Source organism: Crotalus tigris, unplaced genomic scaffold (assembly GCF_016545835.1).
Source record: "Crotalus tigris isolate CLP2741 ecotype Arizona unplaced genomic scaffold, ASM1654583v1 scf7180000018335.1346539, whole genome shotgun sequence".
Lineage (NCBI taxonomy): Eukaryota > Metazoa > Chordata > Lepidosauria > Squamata > Viperidae > Crotalus > Crotalus tigris.
The window spans coordinates 160,358-178,972 of record NW_024096950.1 but is presented as its reverse complement, the minus strand read 5'-3'; the positions used below and the strand labels follow the sequence as shown (position 1 = coordinate 178,972).

Sequence of the window (18,615 nt, the reverse complement as noted above, 5' to 3'; positions counted from 1 at the left end):
TTTTATAGTGTCCAAAACCCGGACAGTGTCAGCCAATAGAAATCTGGCTGTTTTCGCGCCTTGCGCACGTGCGCAAGGCTGGCGACAGCCAGTCTGGTCCCAGGCAGCTTTTGGTCTGCCCGGGACCGTTTGCAACATTTCTGAGCCTGCTGAATGCTTCAGCAGGCTCAGGACACAACAGTAGCCTTCTGGTATTTTTTGTGGACCCTGTTTCCTGGCCTGGCCTGCCTCAAAAGGTTGACATCAATCTTTTATACCAAAGTTTATACCAAAGAGTCATGATTGGACAATTGTTAAGTTCCTTTTTCTTGTCTCTCCAGAATGAATTCACGGTTCGCTTATAGTCTCTGCAGTTCTTCTCCAAGATCATCCCAGTTATCTTCAGGAATAGCTGAACAATGTAGACTAGAGATTTTCAGCTAGAAGTTAGGCAGTTTCGATGCTGTCCATATTTTGGAATCTCCCCAGAGATTCATACAACCCTCAACCTACTGCCTTTATATAAAACCTAGCTCTCCCTTGGGCTTTGAATTAGTGTTCGGTTGGGCCTCTTTAAATCATAAAATGGTGAGCATGTTTTTGGGATCTGCTCCCTCTGACTGACTGCTCTTTTTAAAAATACAATGTTACTGCTCTTTTTTTAATTGCAAAGCCATCCAGAGTTGGTCTGGAGTTGGGCAACCTAGACATTTGATAAATAATAATAAAAACACTTAAATGAATAACTCTATCCTCATGTTGGTTCTTTATTGAGATGTTCTGAATTGTAAATAACAAGAAGGAAATTTCAGAGTCCTTCTATATATTCAAAGCCTGACCTCTTGCTTCTGAGAGGTTTGTGGCATTAATAGATAATGAAAACATTAAATTATAATCTTCCCTTGAAGGCAGCAAAAGGATTGAATTACTCCCTTCAACAAATCAGAGGCAGGATTTGTTGAAGCAGTCTTAAAGTGCATTAATGTTGGCTTTCACCAAAAAGGAAGGGGGAAAAAAGCAATTAAAAGGACTTCTTAGCAGCAGAAATATGAGATTCTGCAGAATGATACCAATTCACATTAGAGGGAGGAGAAGCTGCCATATGTTTGACTTCTCTCTTTATATTAAATCACTTTTTGCACTTTACAATTTTGCCAAACTGGTTCACGGAATAAAGGAATTTCCCCACAGTTCTTGCATTTACTATTGCTAAATTGGGTAACAGGCCAAAAATATGAGCAACACCAGTAACAAAGCAGTTTCCTGCCCTAAATTACACTAGCAAAATAAAATTAGCAAAAATGTAGACACCAAATATATATTTCTGTAAGTTTTTATGGACATATTGTAAACTCCATTCTGTTTTGCTTCTACAAACATACTCATTTTTTAAAAAATAAAAAATAAACAGTTTGTGTTTGGGACCAAGAGATTAAGAGACAGATGATGGATCTTGGATTTTTATCTTGCAAAATTTGAAATTTGCCTCCTGTTGCTATAAGACAAGGATGTCAAACTCAATTTCATTGATGGCCGCATCAGCATTGCGGTTGCCCTTGGGGGGCCGGGTGGGTGTGGCCAGAGTGGGTGCGGCCTACTGGGTGGGCGTGGATGGAGTGGGTGTGGCCTACTGGGTGGACATGGCCAGTTCTACATCATTCGCATCAAGGGTGCCTGTGGGGGCCTGGGCAGGTGTGGGACAGATCTGAAGGTCTCTGGCAGAAGGGGGTGGGACCGGGGCAAGCGCCAAGGCATGGTTCATTTCTTCATTCCTCACAAAGGGTGACACCTCCCCAGCATGCACCCAGGGGACGGGGCTGACGCGGCAGGGGCTGGTTCCTTGCTGTTTCTAGATGGCCTTGTGGAGCTAAGACTGAATGCGTTTCAGTATAGATGGTCACCACAAAATTATACAATGGCTCCCGGCCGGCCTGGGCCAGGGCCAAGGCAGCGGAGGCCGTTCCCTCACTCTTTCCAGGATGGCTTCACGGGCCGCATGAAACCACTTCACGGGCCGCATCCGGCCCCCGGGCCTTGTGTTTGACATGTCTGCTATAATATTTGATATAATTGCTGTGATTTTGTAATGCTCTCCATTTATCAGGACAGTGGACTCCTTGCTGCTCCCTGAGCTGGGTTGTTTTCTTGCAGACATTTCATTACCCAACTAGGTAACATCTTCAGGGCACTGATGAAGTTATCTAGTTGATTAATGAAACCTCTGCAAGAAAACAAGATCCCCACAGTTTTACCCCAAGCTATGAATATTCTCTTCAGCAGGACACTGTTCCTCAAACTTGGCAACTTTAAGCTGTGTGGATTTCAGCTCCCAGAATTCCTCAGTCAGCAAAGTTGTCAGGCTGAGAAACATTGCATTACGAGAATGCAGAATCTGAAAATCTCTGATTTTTCATGTTGAGATAATTGCAAGATAGCTCTCGATTGGACATTATGAGGCTCAGAATTCCTAAAACTAATGGAAATTGGAGCCCATTTGAGTCTCACTTTAGGTTCCATGTCCCATACATTCATTTTTCTTAAGATCTGAAAAGCGTTCATGATGGTGTAAAGATTTCCTTCAGTTCAGCTCAACTCTTCAGAGCAGTAGAGAATTGCTGTTCCACTGTCTTCTGCTAGGATGCTTTTTCAAATTCCCAGGCCAGTTTACAATTTGGGGAACTTCACATGGTCGCCCATCCTAATAATAACCAAGACCGACCCGTTTTATCTTCTGAAATCAAGGCTGTATCTTTATATTTTGAAACTATTTATGTTTTAATAGTTTGTGTTTCCCCTCAGATAATATCACCTTCTTCAATGGAGTCTTTGAAAACGTGGAAGGTGTTGCTTTGTTCTTTGGTAAGTGACCTTTTATTTGCTTGTCGGTTTCCATTGGATTAAGAGTCCGCTTGTCTATATCTGTATTTAACAGAATAACAGATTTGGAAGGGACCTTGGAGGCCTTCTAGTCCAACCCCTGCTCAAGCAGGAAACCCTATGTCATTTCAAGCATTTTCTCTCCTTAAAAACTTCCATTGTTAGAGCGCCCACAACTTCTGGAGGCAAGTTGTTCCACTGATTATTTGTGCTAACTTTTTCCATGAATGGTTAAGAAATATGGATGCATCAGAATGGAATGGAATGGAATGGAATAGAATAGAATAGAATAGAATAGAATAGAATAGAATGGAATGGAATGGAATGGAATAGAATAGAATAGAATAGAATAGAATAGAATAGAATAGAATAGAATATGGAATGGATTGGAATAGAATAGAAGAATGGAATGGAATAGAATAGAATGGAATAGAAGAATGGAATGGAATAGAATAGAATGGAATGGATTGGAATAGAATAGAAGAATGGAATGGAATGGAATGGAATAGAATAGAATAGAATAGAATAGAATAGAATAGAATAGAATAGAATAGAATAGAATAGAGATGGAAGGGACCTTGGAGGTCTTCTAGTCCAGCCCTCTGCTCAAGCAGGAGGACCTATACCATCTCAGACAGGTGATTGTCCAGTCTCTTTTTAAAAACTTCCAGCGATGGAGCGCCCACGATTTCTGGGGGTAAGCTGTTCCACTAATGCAGATCAGAAACCCAGGAAGAGCTAATCGGCTGCATATCATGAATGTACAGGTGTGACAAAGCACTATTTGTCAGGACTGTTCTGTTCTTTGCTTTGAAATACAAAAGTAACAATGATAAAGCACATGGCTAAGCATGCACAGAAGATAGATTGACCCGTTCATCTGTCTGTACAAAATCCACATCATTTTTCAGCAATGGTCTTCTGCAAATCTCAGTGCTCGCCCAAAACACTTAACCAGCTTAAAGGAAGATGCATCTCCTGAGGAGAAATATATTTCATTAGTGATAAATTTAATTGTTTTTGTTGCTTTAATCATGGTTTAGGGTGTTACTAAAGTATATGTTGGAAATATCCTGTTCCTCCCAGCACCTTGAATTTCATGGTACAGTTTCCTAGATTTTTTGCTAAAATAAACCAAGGAGACAAAGGCAAAGGAAACAGCAGAGCCCTACATTTGTTTATTTAGTTTTATTCTTTCATTATTCTTTATTTATTTACTAAGAAAATTTATATGGCCACCCAAGACACAGTAAGTCAAGGCAGCTTACAGAAATAGAAGCCCAATACAAAATCCAATCACATCTGCTTCCTGGTGACAACAATCAAACCAACCACTTAATGGTCTCCATACCACCCTCGGATCCTTAGGCCCACTGGCAAAACCATGTCTTCAAGGCCTTTTGAAAGAATGATGAAGTGGGCCAAACTTATTTCCACAGGGATGATGTTCCACAAGGTGGGAGCCACTATGGAGAAAGTCCTTCTCCTTGATGCCACCAGTTGGACTTCTTTAAGAAACGGGATCAGTAACATTCCCTGCCCTCTCTCCCCCATGGGTCAGGTAGATGCAACTGTGAAAAGACGATCTTTCAAATAACCTGACCCCCTAACCATGTAAGACTTTAAAGGTACCAATCAGAACTTTGAATTGGACCTGGAAGCAAATCAGTAGCCAATGCGGTCTCCTCAAGGGAGGTGACGTGTGCAAATATAGACTTGCACAAAACCATGCAGGATACCACATTCTGAACTCCCTGAAGCAACTCCTGTGTGAGAATAGAGAAAATAGAATAGAAAGAGTTAGAAGGGACCTTGGAGGTCATCTAGTCCAACCTCTGCTCAGGCAGGAGACTCTAGACCATTTCAGATAAATGGTTGTCCAGTCTCTTCTTAAAAACCTCCAGTGATGAAGCACCCACAACTTCTGGAGCCAAACTATTCCACTGATTAATTGTTCTAACAGTCAGGAAATTTCTCCTTAATTCTAGGTTGCTTCTCTCCTTGATTAGTTTCCATCCATTGCTTCTTGTCCTGCCTTCAGGGGCTTTGGAGAATAGCTTGAGTCCTTTTTTGTGGCGGCCCCTGAGATATTGGAACACTGCTATCATGTCACCCCTGGTCTTCATTAGACTAGACTAGACATACCCAGGAGTCACTGAAGCAGTAGGTGTGAATTTAAATGGACTCCAGAAGGTGGTAGAAGACAGGAAGACCTGGAGGAACGTTGTCCATGGGGTCGCGATGGGTCGGACACGACTTCGCAATTAACAACAACAACAAGAAGACATACCCAATTAATAATAATAGTAAAGTTGGAAGGGACCTTGGAGGTCATCCAGTCCAACCCCCTGCTCAGGCAGGAAACCCTATACCATTTTGGAAAAATGACTGTCCAGTCTCTTCTTAAAAATTTCCAGTGTTGGAGCACTTGCCGCTTCTCGAGGCAGCTTTTGGATACTGGAGGCAGCTTTTGGATACTTTTCAAGGGCAGCCCCATGTAGAGTGTATTGCAGTAGTCAAGATAGGTGGTGACTAGGGCATGGGTGACTAAGCAGGGTCTTTCTAGCTAGGCATTATGTTGTCCAAAGATATTCACAATCAGGCCTAAGGTTTGCCTAAGTTGCATTGCCTACTTTCACCTTCCAAGTCCTCCTTGCTTTGCAAGACTTTGGTTGCTTGGAAATCAAAAAGAGTGGGAAGAGTTGCCCTCCATAGATAGTCCCAAGGTATTTTTGTTTTTCAGTGAAGGGTGAGCCGAACCTTAACTTTGCTTTGATGTCGGATTTATCTTTAGCTTCTTCCCATCTTTGCAGACTGTCTGGGCTCTCACTTCACTTGGCTTCAGTCCATATTCACCAGCTTTCCTCCGTTGCTCAACTTGGTGAGCAGAATGAAGTGTGTGACTGGCATTTGCCCCAAAGACTTTGAAGACTATGGCTGTGCCTGCCGATTTGAGATGGAGGGCTTCCCTGTGGATGAAGTAGATGGGTAAGTGTTGGACTTTAGAGATGTAGAATTCTTCTTAGAGAGAGGTATCATCCCATGCATCATCTCTGTAGAGATTCTCAATCATCCAGGTCATGGTGGACACAAGGTGCTTTTTCCAAAAGGTAACTGGATTTTCTCGGTGTTTTCTTTGAAAATATTTTGCTTCTCATCCAAGAAGCCTCTTCAATTCTAACTAACCCATGGAAGTCAAACCCGATCACATCATGGGCCGTATCGTGACATATCGGGACTTTTTTTTGCCTTTGTGGGGCTGGGGTAGGTGTGGCCTGCATGGCCCACATCTGGCCCGTGGGTCATGTGTTTGACATGCCTAAACTAACTGGTTGGGAATGGAAGGATGTATAGACTTTGCAGTCATCTGGTTGTTAGCACTGAAGGTCTATCATTAAGGTGACCAACTGTCCTCCTTTAGGGAGGACAGTCCTCCTTTTGTAAGTTCTGTCCTCCCTCAAAAAGTGTCCTCCGTCATGTCCTCCTTTTCGATGTTTGAAGACTGATCTGCAGGGCTTTTTTTTCCCCTCACAAAACGCTCAGAACGGCGTTCCAGCACTTTTTTTGATGGGTTTTTTTTCAACTTTTGCGTGAGCTGTGCTACTCCCACTATTGGCTTTCGAAAGCCAATAGGAATTGTTGCTGAGCGCGCCAAAACACCTGGCTGGCAAACTTTGCACATGCAAGTTGTCTGTATTATTGTTGCAATGAATAAAATGTTTTTTTTATTTACAATTTTTTTTCTTCAATTTATTTGTGTCCTCCTTTTCATTGTAAAAAAGTTGGTCACCTTACTGTCATTAGCTCTCCAAGAGTTTTTGAGGCTCCTTAAGGAGAAACTTCCTAACAGTGAGGACAATTAACCAGTGGAACAGCTTGTCTTCAGAAATCGTGGGCGCTCCATCTCTGGAGGTTTTTAAGAAGAGACTGGACAGTCACTTATCTGAAATGGTATAGGTCAGTGGTGGTGAACCTATGGTACGTGTGCCAGAGGTAGCATTCGGAGCCCTCTCTGTGGCACACGTGCCATTGCCCCAGCCTTGCCTCCCCCCATGACCCCCTCCTCACTAGCAGCCCCCCTGGAGGAGAGCCACAAAGCCAAAGACATGGCAACCAGGCAAACGTAGACAAGACTTTGTCCTCACGCCCCATCATGCACAGTTGATGCTGTGGGGCACGGACAGAGAGCGTGGCCGCCATGTCACTGCTGGGCTGCCTGGGCGACCTGTGGTGGGCCCTGGAAGTGGTGAATGGCCCTGTGGGCAGATGGGGTGGAGCTGGAGCAGGGGTGGGGGCCAATTTTTGGGCATTCGGTCTCTAAAAGGCTCGCTATCACTGGTATAGGTTGTCCTGCTTGAGCAAGGGGCTGGACTAGAAGACCTCCAAGGTCCCTTTCACTTCTATTCTATTCTAATTCTATTCCTTAACTGTACCCTCAGAGTCACCCAAATCAGAGTGCAGGTGGATAAGGGACTTTTTTGAGACTGTTGAAAGGATTGTGTTGTAAACAGGAGATAGGTGGTGTCATATCCCTCCTGCTCTGTTGAAAGAGAGAGAGCGGTTCAATTTTAACATAGATGGTCTTTTTGACTCCTCTTTCAAACCAGTGGTCCTCCCTGTCCAGAATGTGCTGTCTTCAAAAGAATTTGAAAGAACAGTGAAGAGGCCATCTGTGTTAAAATTGAACACCTTTCTCTCAGCTGAGGGGGAGGGATACCACACCGCCCATCTCCTGTTTACAACACAGCCTCAACGACTTTCTGAGAGCTAATGACCTTGGTTTTCAAAGGACAAAAATAAGAAAGTCCGATTGCATTTAAAAAAAAGCACCTTGGGATATCACCCCACCTCGCTCTCTTGTGGACAGAGGTTCCAGTCTAGAAATTGCTTGGAATCACAAAAGGAGCCTGTGTTCCTATTTAAATGTCTCCTATGACATGGCTGGCAGGATCTGAGAGGAACATTGCAACCATGCCCAACTTGGCATTGTTTTAGGCCAGGGGTTTTCAAACCTGGCCCTTTTATGACTTGTGGACTTCAACTCCCAGAATTCCTCAGCCAGGCATGCTGGCTGAGGAATTCTGGGAGTTGAAGTCCACAAGTCATAAAAGGGCCAAGTTTGAAGACCCGTTTCAGGCCCGAATGCTACAAATCTAAGGTTCAAATCTTGAGATGGCCCTAAGATGGCAGCAGCGAGCTAAACTTTTTTGATATTTTTCTGCTTCCATGTCCCAAAGGTGCTTTCAAAAAAGGCAACTGGACTTCCTTGAGTTTTCTTCTTCTTGAAGACATTTCACTTCTCATTCAAGAAGCTTCTTCAATTCTCCTCAGGTCTCAGTTTGTGACCTTCCCAGCTGGCTTCCGACTAGCAAAGTCAACGAGGGAAGCCAGATTTGCTTAACAACCATGTGAGTCACTTAATAATGGCAGTGATTTGCTTAATAGCCATGGCAAAAAGGTCATAGGTCAGGCGTGATTCACTCAACTGCCTTGCTTAGCAGTGGAATTTCTGATGCCAACTGGGGCTGTAATTATCTGTATCTCTTAAAAATTCATAATGAAGTGAGTTGTTATCGCTCTGTATAAATTGAGCATCTTCTGTGATATTGAAAAATGGCTTTTACCTATCCAAAATTTCCCACATCAGTATTGTAGCTCTCTTGACCTCAGGGGTATCCATGATGGAGGGGTTATCCCAAAATGTCAAGATGGCAACCATGCCACCCATCAAAAGGGGCACAGCTTGGTTAACATGGTCACAGCCGCCATTTTGACTCAGTTTTAACAAAGAAAGCCGACATATAGTTCATATCTTATGTATTCCAAGGGAGAAGCTAAGTTTGAAAAACAAATGCTAATCCTTGAAGCGATCAATGGTGAGATTTTATTAATAATAAAATTTATTTTATTAATAAAATGTATATGCCGCCCAATCCCTAGGGACTCAGGGCGGCATACAAAATTAAAACAATAAATATAACAATAAAAATGAGTGCATTCATACAACATGTCCCAATCGTGTCCCGGCCCCCCTGGGGACATCAACCCCAGGCCTGCCGGAACAGGAAAGTTTTAATGGCTTTCTTGAAGGCCGGCAAGATTGAAAGCAGACCAGTCCAACTCTTGAGAAGTCTTCTCACTTTTTAGTTTTCTGGTTGTTCAGAAAAACTTTAATGTGAATCCGCTTAAAGCAATTTAGTCAGCTGAGACCGAGCCCTGAAGCTGTCAATATGTTCACTAACAGTCTCTCCTAATTATCCTTTGATTTCTTCTTCTTTCCTGGAATCAGCTGCTGTTTTCAACATCGAAAATGTTATGAAGAGGCAACCGAAGAAGAATGCACCTGGGATCCTGCTAAAGTCATCATGAACATCAGTTGTCTAACCAAAAACATCACGTGTGGTGAGGCTAAAGTAGCAAGAGTCCTGCATCCAATTTTTATTCTGCTATGTTCTTGTGTTAGTGAAACAGAAACCAACCTAGAACTTAGGAGAAATTTCCTAAAAGTGAGAATAATTAACCAGTGCCTTCACTGGTTAAGTTGTGAATGCCCCATCACTGGAGGCTTTTAAGAAGAGATTGGACAACCACTTGTCTGCAATGGTATAGAGTTTCCTGCTTGAGCAGGGGGTTGGATTAGAACAGGGGTCCCAAACCCCCAGTGCACAGACCGGCACCGGGCCATAGCATATCACAAACTGGACCATGCAAACAAGCAAAACCCTTTCGGTGGGATGCTGCCAAAGTTTTATTCTTGACAATGATTCACTTAAGAAATAAGGGAGACTTGATAGCAGTGTTCCAGTGTCTGAGGGGCTGCCACAAGGCAGAGGGGGCCAGGTTGTTCACCAGAGCATCAGAGGGAAGGACTAGAAACAATGGTTGGAAACTGATGAAAGACAGAAGCAACCTGGAATTAAGGAGAAACTTCCCGACAGTGAGGATAATTAACCAGTGGAACAGCTTGCCTTCAGAAATCGTGGGCGCTCCATCAGTGGAGGTTTTTAAGAAGAGACTGGACATTCACCTGTCTGAGATGGTATAGGTTCTCCTGCTTGAGCAGGGGGCTGGACTAGAAGACCTCCATGGTTCCTTCCAATTCTATTCTATTCTATTCTATTCTATTCTATTCTATTCTATTCTATTCTATTCTATTCTTAACCATGGGGGGAAAAAGATTGTAAAATTAGGCCCAATTCATTTAACAAACGTCGTAGATCCAGGACTACCTGTAGCAAAAATATTGCTTCACAAAAAGAATATGGCAATCAGGGGCATCTACATGTGTGTGTGTGTCAAAGAAGTCAAGATGGCCACTGCCTAACTGAAGCCCCACCCCCTTTCAATGTACATTGGGCTGCAGACTGAAAAGGGCTGAGGTTAGATTGTGCAGTTGAGGCAGCCCTCTTGAGTTTTTTTGACGCCTTGTTGAGGATACACTTGATTGTAATTCAAATACTTATTGTTCTGAAGGAGAGGGATCAAGATGGCTCCCATGATGGTGTGACCGAAGCCATGCCTGTTTTTGATGTGTGTTGAGCGCTTCAGTCACACTCTTGTGGTTAGCCTTCTGACTTGTTTTGACTATACCCTGTGGACAACTTTTCTATGAAGAAGGACTTCAGAAGTCTTTTTTATTTATTTCAGGGAAGACATACTGTATAGTAACTCATGCAGAAAATCCAGTGAAGGAGTTAATGCAGAAAACCCAGTTGCATGCTCACAACGTATCATCCTCTGCATGTCCTGTATTTCTTTGACACAATCTCAGCCTTATCATGTTGCCCAGATACAAAACATTTGGAATCTTTAGAAATTGGAAATCCCATTTCTTAAAATTAAAGTCAAGAGTTTGGTTCAAAAGCCATGCATTGTGAAAAGATGACGGTGTTTTGGCCATCCCTAACTTTACAAGCTTTCACATGTGAAATAAAAATCAGGATACAATATTTAGCATCTCATATTGTCTCTCTTCCTCTCACCGTTGACATTCCCCATGTTCTACTCAGATTCTGACTTTATTGCAAAACAGTGTTGCTTATTCAAACCTAGAAATAAGAAGACCGACGTAGAACTAAGGAGAAATTTCATGACAGTTAGAACAATCAAACAGTGGAACAGCTTGCTTTAGAAGCTGTGGGTGCTCCATCACGGTAGGTTTTTAAGGAGAGATTGGACAACCATTTGTCTGGAATGGTATACGGCAGTGGTTCTCAACCTTTTTAATGCCACGACCCCCAACCGGTCGTAAATCGAGGACTACTCAACCGGTCGTAAGTCGAGGACTACTCAACTGGTGCAGCACCGTTTGCAGAATGGGACTTTTGGCGGGCTCAGCAGGGCAGAGACAGCCTGGACAATTCCTATTGGCTTTTGAAAGCCAATAGAATTAGACTCTATTCAAGAGAGTCTATTCTATTGGCTTTCAAAAGCCAATAGAATAAAAGGGAGTAGCACAGCTAAGGAAAAGGGGGAAAAAATGGCAGACTGTGTTGTTTGGCGACCCCCGTGAAATGGTCGTTCGACCCCAAATGGGGTCCCGACCCACAGGTTGAGAACCGCTGCTTTAGAAGCTGTGGGTGCTCCATCACGGTAGGTTTTTAAGGAGAGATTGGACAACCATTTGTCTGGAATGGTATAGGATCTCCTGCCTGAGCAGAGGGTTGGACTAGAAGACCTCCAAGGTCCCTACCGACTCTGTTATTCTGTTATGCTTATCCTAGTCATTTAACCCACGTGGCAAATTGTATTTTCATAGAGCTGCTGAACATTCTTCCCAACAACTCAAGTCTTGGGGGAAAAAAAAGCATTTTCCAAAAATATGAATTTTCTATTGTGTTCAAATGACTTCTTGCTGTGAAATGAACTCAATCCTGCTTTCCTTCTGTGGTGATGAACTATGTCTGGGCCCAGGATATGAAATGTATTTCTCTGGGTCAAAACCTTACAGAGAGTCAGCAGATTATAGCAAAAAATATCTCAATCCAACTTTGTGGGTCTTTTTCTTTTTTTACATGCTGGTTTTTCTTTTCCCTCCCTTAGGATCTGAGGATTTTTGTGAGCATTTGCTCTGCAACTGTGACAAAGAAGCGATTGAATGTTTCTTGCGTTCGCCCATTAATTCTTCCTTGAATAATTTTGATGCTTCCCTCTGCTCCTCTTTGGTGACAGGTGAGAAAATGGGGGAAAAAAATCTCTCAGTTCTTCGTTCCCATTCAGAGCCTTCATTTCCTTGCTCAGTAAATTCACCTTATTCTTCTGAAGGTGCCATGGGTTGAAACAAACTAATGTCGCCTGATTTTACCTCATGAAAGAGTTTGCCAAGGCAGGGTTTGTCAATCTGGGCAAGTTTAAGACGTGTGGACTTCAACTCCCAGAATTCACCAGCCACCCATGGACTTCTGGGAGTTGAACTCCACACGTCTTAAACTTGCCAAGGTTACGAAATCCTTACCTAAGGGGAGATTTTGACACTCTTTTCTGGAGAGTTTATATAGTAAATGGTGCTTGGTTACAATAAATTTTGGTTTCTGAAGTAGTGAAAAAAATGGGCTGATTAATGCCCAGCATAGGCCTCCATACCACAAAGAATACTAATTCTTCCTTCAGTGGCATCATGACAATTCTCTTTGCTCTCTTGATGGACAATTCCTTAAATAGCTAACGTTGGTAACTTCTGGTGTAAATAATGTATTTGTTTTATTTATTTATTACGTGGAACATCACCCTGCAGAAATAAGATTGATTCCCACTTTGACACTGTTTCAAAAGGCCCTGAAGACATGGTTTTGCCAATGGACCTGGGGATCCCAGAGCAGTGGTGGGATTCAGACAGTGGTGGAATTCAAATATGTGAACAACTGGTTCTCTGTGTGGATGCTGCTTCTGGAAGTCCATTCTGGGCCTGGGCAACAAAAAATTAACTACCGGTTCTGCTGAAGTGGTGTGAACTGGCTGAATCTCACCACTGCCTCCGTTCCTCTTTTCCTTCCTTCCTTCCTTCCTTCCTTCCTTCCTTCCTTCCTTCCTTCCTTCCTTCCTTCCTTCCTTCCTTCCTTCCTTCCTTCCTTCCTTCCTTCCTCCCTCCCTCCCTCCCTCCCTCCCTCCCTCCCTTCTTTTGCTATCTCTCTTATGCCTTCTTTCAGTGGTGGGATTCAAATATGTGAACAACCGGTTCTCTGTGTGGATGCCACTTCCGGAAGTCCATTCTGGGCCTGGGCAACAAAAAATTAGCTACCGGTTCTACTGAACTGGTGCAAACTGGCTGAATCCCACCACTGCCCCAGAGTGATATAGAGCCCATCACATGCTTGGTCTGATTATTCTGACCAGGGAGATGGGGATTTATTGGCTTTTATGTTAGGGTTTTACAGGTTGTCCTCAACTTACAACAGTTCACTTAATGACCACTTGAAAAGGGATGTATGACCATTTTTCACAAATTCGGGTCCTTGGCGACTGACTGATATTTACAATGGTTGCCGTGTCCTGAAGTCATGTGATCACATTTTGTGACTTTCTGACAAGCAAAGTCAATGGGGAAGCCAGATTTACTTAACAACCGTGTTACTAACTGAACAATGGCGGTGATTCACTTAACAACGGTGGCAAGAAAAGTTGTGAAATGGGGGGGGGGAATTCACTTAACAAATGTCTGGCTTAGCAATAGACGTTTTGGGCTCAGTTGTAAGTCGAGGACAACATATATTTTTGTAAGTGACCATTAATGAGTTGGGCAGCCATGTAAATTTTCTTAATAAATAGGTTGATGGATTGATGGACTGATGGATTGATAGACTGATAGATTGATAGTTTGATGGATTGATAGATTAATTTTAGGATCAGTATCAGCAGAAGTCTTCTCCCCACAAATGTGTTATCATTTGGCTATTTCTAGAGTTTTAAGAACATGAGCATTAGGGCAATCAAAAATGGAGACAGTGGACAACTGGCAAATAGTCAAACAATTGGATTAATTTCTGACCATCGAGGTCATCTGGGAACAAGAGAAGAAGGAAAAGTCCCTTTCTATATGGAAACACTTTGCTGGCATCATGATGGCTTCAGATTGGCTTTTCTGACCCTGAATCCCTTATAGAATTGGCTATTCAAGACCTTTTAAGAAATAGAGATGGATATGGTGGACTTTTGAATTGGCACCAAAATTTTCTTACCAACTTACCCTAAAAGTTATTTACTCTAAAAGTTACTTACCCAAGCAAAAGATCTGGGAAAGTTAAATGCTAAGCTAAAAGTTTCAGCTGCTTTTTTTTCATTGCAAGTTGCCAGTCCTTAGGAGTCCAGAAGAGGGGATTATCTGCTAGACTTTTAAAGTCATGGATCAGGAAATAGAGCATGTCAGAAAGTAATATGATATATGTTGTAATCAGAATATACTACATATGCTCTCTATATATGCAATAACTTCCTGGGATACAATTATGCTATATATGCACAATCATATGATACATTTATATGACTGGCCACCTGTTCCCTTTCTTTTCAGAAACATCTAGTGTGAAAATTCACACCACAGTTCCTGCTTCAGGTATGCTGCACACCTACAAAATATTTATTTTTTTAAAAAAGAAAGTTATTTGGTTACTCCTCCTATTTATAGGGGCCACCTGATTCAAAAATGACACTGAGCAACTTCGGATAGATTTAAAGTCCGATAAAATCCACAAAAACAAAGCAATTGGCAGCTGTGGACCATCACTCTATAAAACCTCTCTTAACAGACCTAATGCCTAATGGGAAGAGATTGGCCTTCAGTCTCTTTCAAAAGAGTAGATGGATGCTATGATGGAAAATGTGTTTTTCTTGGATCCCAACAGGGTGGCATTGGGTGATGGATGGCACCTGGAACCTACCTATTGTGCTGGATCAGGGGGAGCAGGCAAAATCCATTACAATTATGATATTGTAATTGGGCTGATATTGTAGCATTGGGCAGATAAATATATGCTCCCCCTTCACTCAATGGACTGAAAAGCGGGTTGCATTGGCAGCCTAGGAACAGATTTGTCTTTACATGCAGTCCGCGACTTGCAACCACTTGTTTAGGGACTGTTTGAAGTTACAATGGCACTGAAAAAAGTGACTTATCACCAGTGCTCACACTTATAGGACTATCTTAGCATGAGACTATCCCCCAGTCCAAAAAGGAACACAAAGACTCAAGCACCTCTCCACCAGCAATCAGCACCCAGATCAGCATGGATTAACTCAGATCAACAATCAAATAGACACTGTTCTAATCAAGAAACTGCCAAAGAAGCCAATAGCAAACAGCCCAACCAAAGAATCTCTAAGACCAGCCCCACCAACACTGACAGGGCAAGCCATCAGAATATAAACTGACAGCAAACATCACTCCTTACTAGGAGGCACTGATGATGTTACTTTCTTAGGATAATGAAACATCTGCAAGAAACAATCAAGTTCAGAGAGCCCCAAGGACCCCTCATTTCCACCCTGAGCTACAAATATCCTCCTTTATTAGTGTCCTTGTTGTTGTTAGTTGTGAAGTTGTGTCCGACCCATCGCGACCCCATGGACAACATTCCTCCAGGCCTTCCTGTCCTCTACCATCTTCTAGAGTCCATTTAAGCTCATGCCTACTGCTTCAGTGACTCCATCCAGCCATCTCCTTCTCTGTCGTCCCCTTCTTCTATTACCCTCCATCTTTCCCAGCATTAGGCTCTTCTCCTTCTCATTAGGTGGCCAAAGTATTTGAGTTTCAACTTCAGGATCTGGCCTTCTAAAGAGCAGTCAGGATCGATCTCCTCTAGGACTGACCGGTTTGATCGCCTTGCAGTCCAGGGGACTCACAGGGGTCTTCTCCAGCACCATAGTTCAAAGGCCTCAGTTAGTGTCCTAGCATCCCCAAAGTCATGTGGTCAAAATTTGGGCAACCAGCATGTATTTATGACCGTTGCAGCATCCCAGGGTCATGTGAACGCCATTTGTAACCTTTCCTACTGTGTCCCAACAAGTAAAGCCAGGGGACAAGCAAATAGGGAAAGGCAGATTCACTTCACGACTGCATAATCCACTTAACAACTGCAATGATTCATTTAATAATGGTGGCAAAAACGTTGTAAAATTGGGTGCAATTCACTTAAAAACCTCCTTGCTTAGCAACAGAGATTCTGGGATCAAATTACATATGTAATTTATTATTCCAGACAAATCAATGTCCAATTTCTTCTTGAAAATCTCTAGTAGTTTCCTTGCAAGTTTCTCTGCAACTAAACATCTTTCAACAAGCACCATCCTACCTTTTCTAAACCCATAAAGCTTTGATTTCATTTAAGAGAAAACTGGATTTTTTTTTCCAGGGCAGAAATTACATCGATAACTTTCCTGAAAAATAGCTTACTTGTCAGTACACAGTACACAGATCCTTCAATGCTTAGAGAAGGGTTGATATGGTTAAAAATTTTGAAGGCCTGTTTTTTTTTTTTTTAAAGAATCATGTGTCTCTGTAATTTAGTGGTTTACCAAGTCTGTTTCAGCAGGGCAGTATTGATTTCCAGGCTGCAGACAAAGCAAACAAAACCCCAAACTTAAAGAATATCATTCTTTTAATTTTTTCTGCAGAGCTTCAATACCTGAGGACCAAAGAGACTCAGTTAACTGACAGGACTCTGGCAGATGGTTGGTGCCTGTTCTTCTCCTCCCCTTGTTTCACATTTCTCTTGTGAGAATAGATGTTTTCTCCCAAATTAAGAGATCGTTCAGCAAGGGAACTAAAAGAAGTCTACAATACTATCAATTAAGGAAATGCACGTAGATTTTTATATCGTTCCTTTTTCAAAAGACTTGGCGGAATCCCGCTTTTGTAGAAGCAATGAAGCTCCTAAAATTAAAATTCAGGATGAACAAGTGGAATAAATGTCGATCGGGTTTAGAAATGGCTGCCAAGCTGGCTGAGATAGCCAAGACCTTATGAACAGATGTAAAATTCTATTTTAAATGGACATGTGATCCCAGCAGGTTAACATTTTGACTCCAAATTGATCAAAAAGAACAGAATGAAACCTAACGGGGACCAATACACAGTTCTTTATTTTCCAAGAAATAAGGAACTATGCACCTTTTCTGCATTAGTGGTAGATAGATTTTAATATATTATATACCTTTATCATTCCCTACTCAACTTAAGGGCAACAATTTACATGAATCACTTTAAAGTTGTTTTGTTGCTTTTTTTTTCAAACCTGATTGGCAACTCCTTTGAATATTTTACAGAAACAAATACCGTAAATGCCGGCGTATAAGGCGACTTCCGCGAGCGCTGAAATCGGCGCCAAAGACGGGGGTCGTCTTATACGCCGAGTCGTCTTATACGCCGGAAATACTGGTAGTTTCCGGCGTATAAGACGACGTTCTAGGAATGAGGCCCGGCTATAAAGACAGGGGTCGCCGGGTTGCCTTGTACGCCGGCATTTACGGTAAATGTGCAGAGAAGTCCAATGCATACTGGGGTATAGCTTGGGGATTACTGCATATGGGTTATTCATAATACATGTGAAAAATTCTTGGATCACAAGGTGACATGAATCCACAGGGGGACATATTGTGAGCCAGTTTAGGGTAGTGGTGAAGGTGCTGGCTTAGAAACCAGGAGACTGTGAGTTCTAGTCCTACCTTAGGCATGAAGCCCAACTGGGTGACTTTGGACCATCATTGGGAGACTGTGAATTCTAGTCCCGCCTTAAGCATGAAAGCCAGCTGGGTGACTTCGGGTCAATCACCGCAAGACTGTGAGTTCTAGTCCCACCTTAGGCATGAAGGCCAACTGGGTGACTTTGGACCAATCACTGGGAGACTGTGAATTCTAGTCCTGCCTTAAGCATGAAAGCCAGCTGGGTGACTTTGGACCAATCCCCAGGAAACTGTGAATTCTAGTCCCACCTTATGCATGAAAGGGATTGACCACCAAGTACAGCCAGCATTTGTTTGCAGTCACGGCAGCAAAAGGTTATAAACAAAAATATTTCAAATCACATGAAGTTTCAGAACAATCAGATCATTTATTCCCTCAGACAATTTTATTCAGTTCCTTTGGAGCTTCTGATACCATGCTAGACAATGATGGAGTGAGTTGAGCAGAAAGATGCAGCAAAATTTCAGACAGCACACAGCTTTCCATCTAGCATGAAAGCAAAAATAGCTTGTTGCTAGGAGAACAATTTTTTTTTTTAAAAAAAAATGGGATTATCCTTGGTGAGCATTCAGACAGAGAGAGTATGGAGGTCAAAGTTTTGAAATGTTTCTGTAGGTGACTAATCTGATTTATACTGGAAAGTCAGATGCTTCTATCTGGGCACAAGCGGTAATTGTCAGGACTGACATTTTCATTAAAATGTCGTTAAGAATAAAGTGCGTTCAGCTTGCGGAATCTCACGAGGATATCCTGTTTTATTATCTGTCTTCTAGTTATTCCCCAACCCACCACTGGCCCAGCTGTCATGGTTCCCAGAGCTGAGTGTAAGTGGATCAGTATTGCAATGATTAATTATTTAATCTATTTATAGCTTGTTTAACAATGCCAATTGATTGCAAGGGTTATTGGTGATAAGCAGAATTGCGGGTTGTTTTGTGATCAAGTCTACATTCCTGTATTGACAGTCTTTTATTCTGAATAGTGACTGCAGGACTGGAAAGCAGCGGAAATGCCAATTTTCAAAGAGGAAGAGAAGGAGGAGGTGGAGGTATATCTTTTGACAGTTGTAAAAGTTCAGACAATTG

The 18,615-nt window shown here is 42.4% G+C and overlaps 1 protein-coding gene across 1 annotated transcript in view; it reads left to right on the top strand.

The window, feature by feature from the left end:
* The window catches only part of OC90 (otoconin 90), a gene marked incomplete at its 3' end in the record, with an annotated part of 35,154 nt that overhangs the window by 3,355 nt on the left and 13,184 nt on the right, over window positions 1–18,615 (top strand). Inside the window, exons 2-5 of the mRNA XM_039350471.1 lie at window positions 2,779–2,838; window positions 5,670–5,844; window positions 9,146–9,258; window positions 11,899–12,027. Coding sequence (XP_039206405.1) covers window positions 2,779–2,838; window positions 5,670–5,844; window positions 9,146–9,258; window positions 11,899–12,027 — 477 coding nt within the window. The remainder of the gene's footprint in view (window positions 1–2,778; window positions 2,839–5,669; window positions 5,845–9,145; window positions 9,259–11,898; window positions 12,028–18,615) is intronic.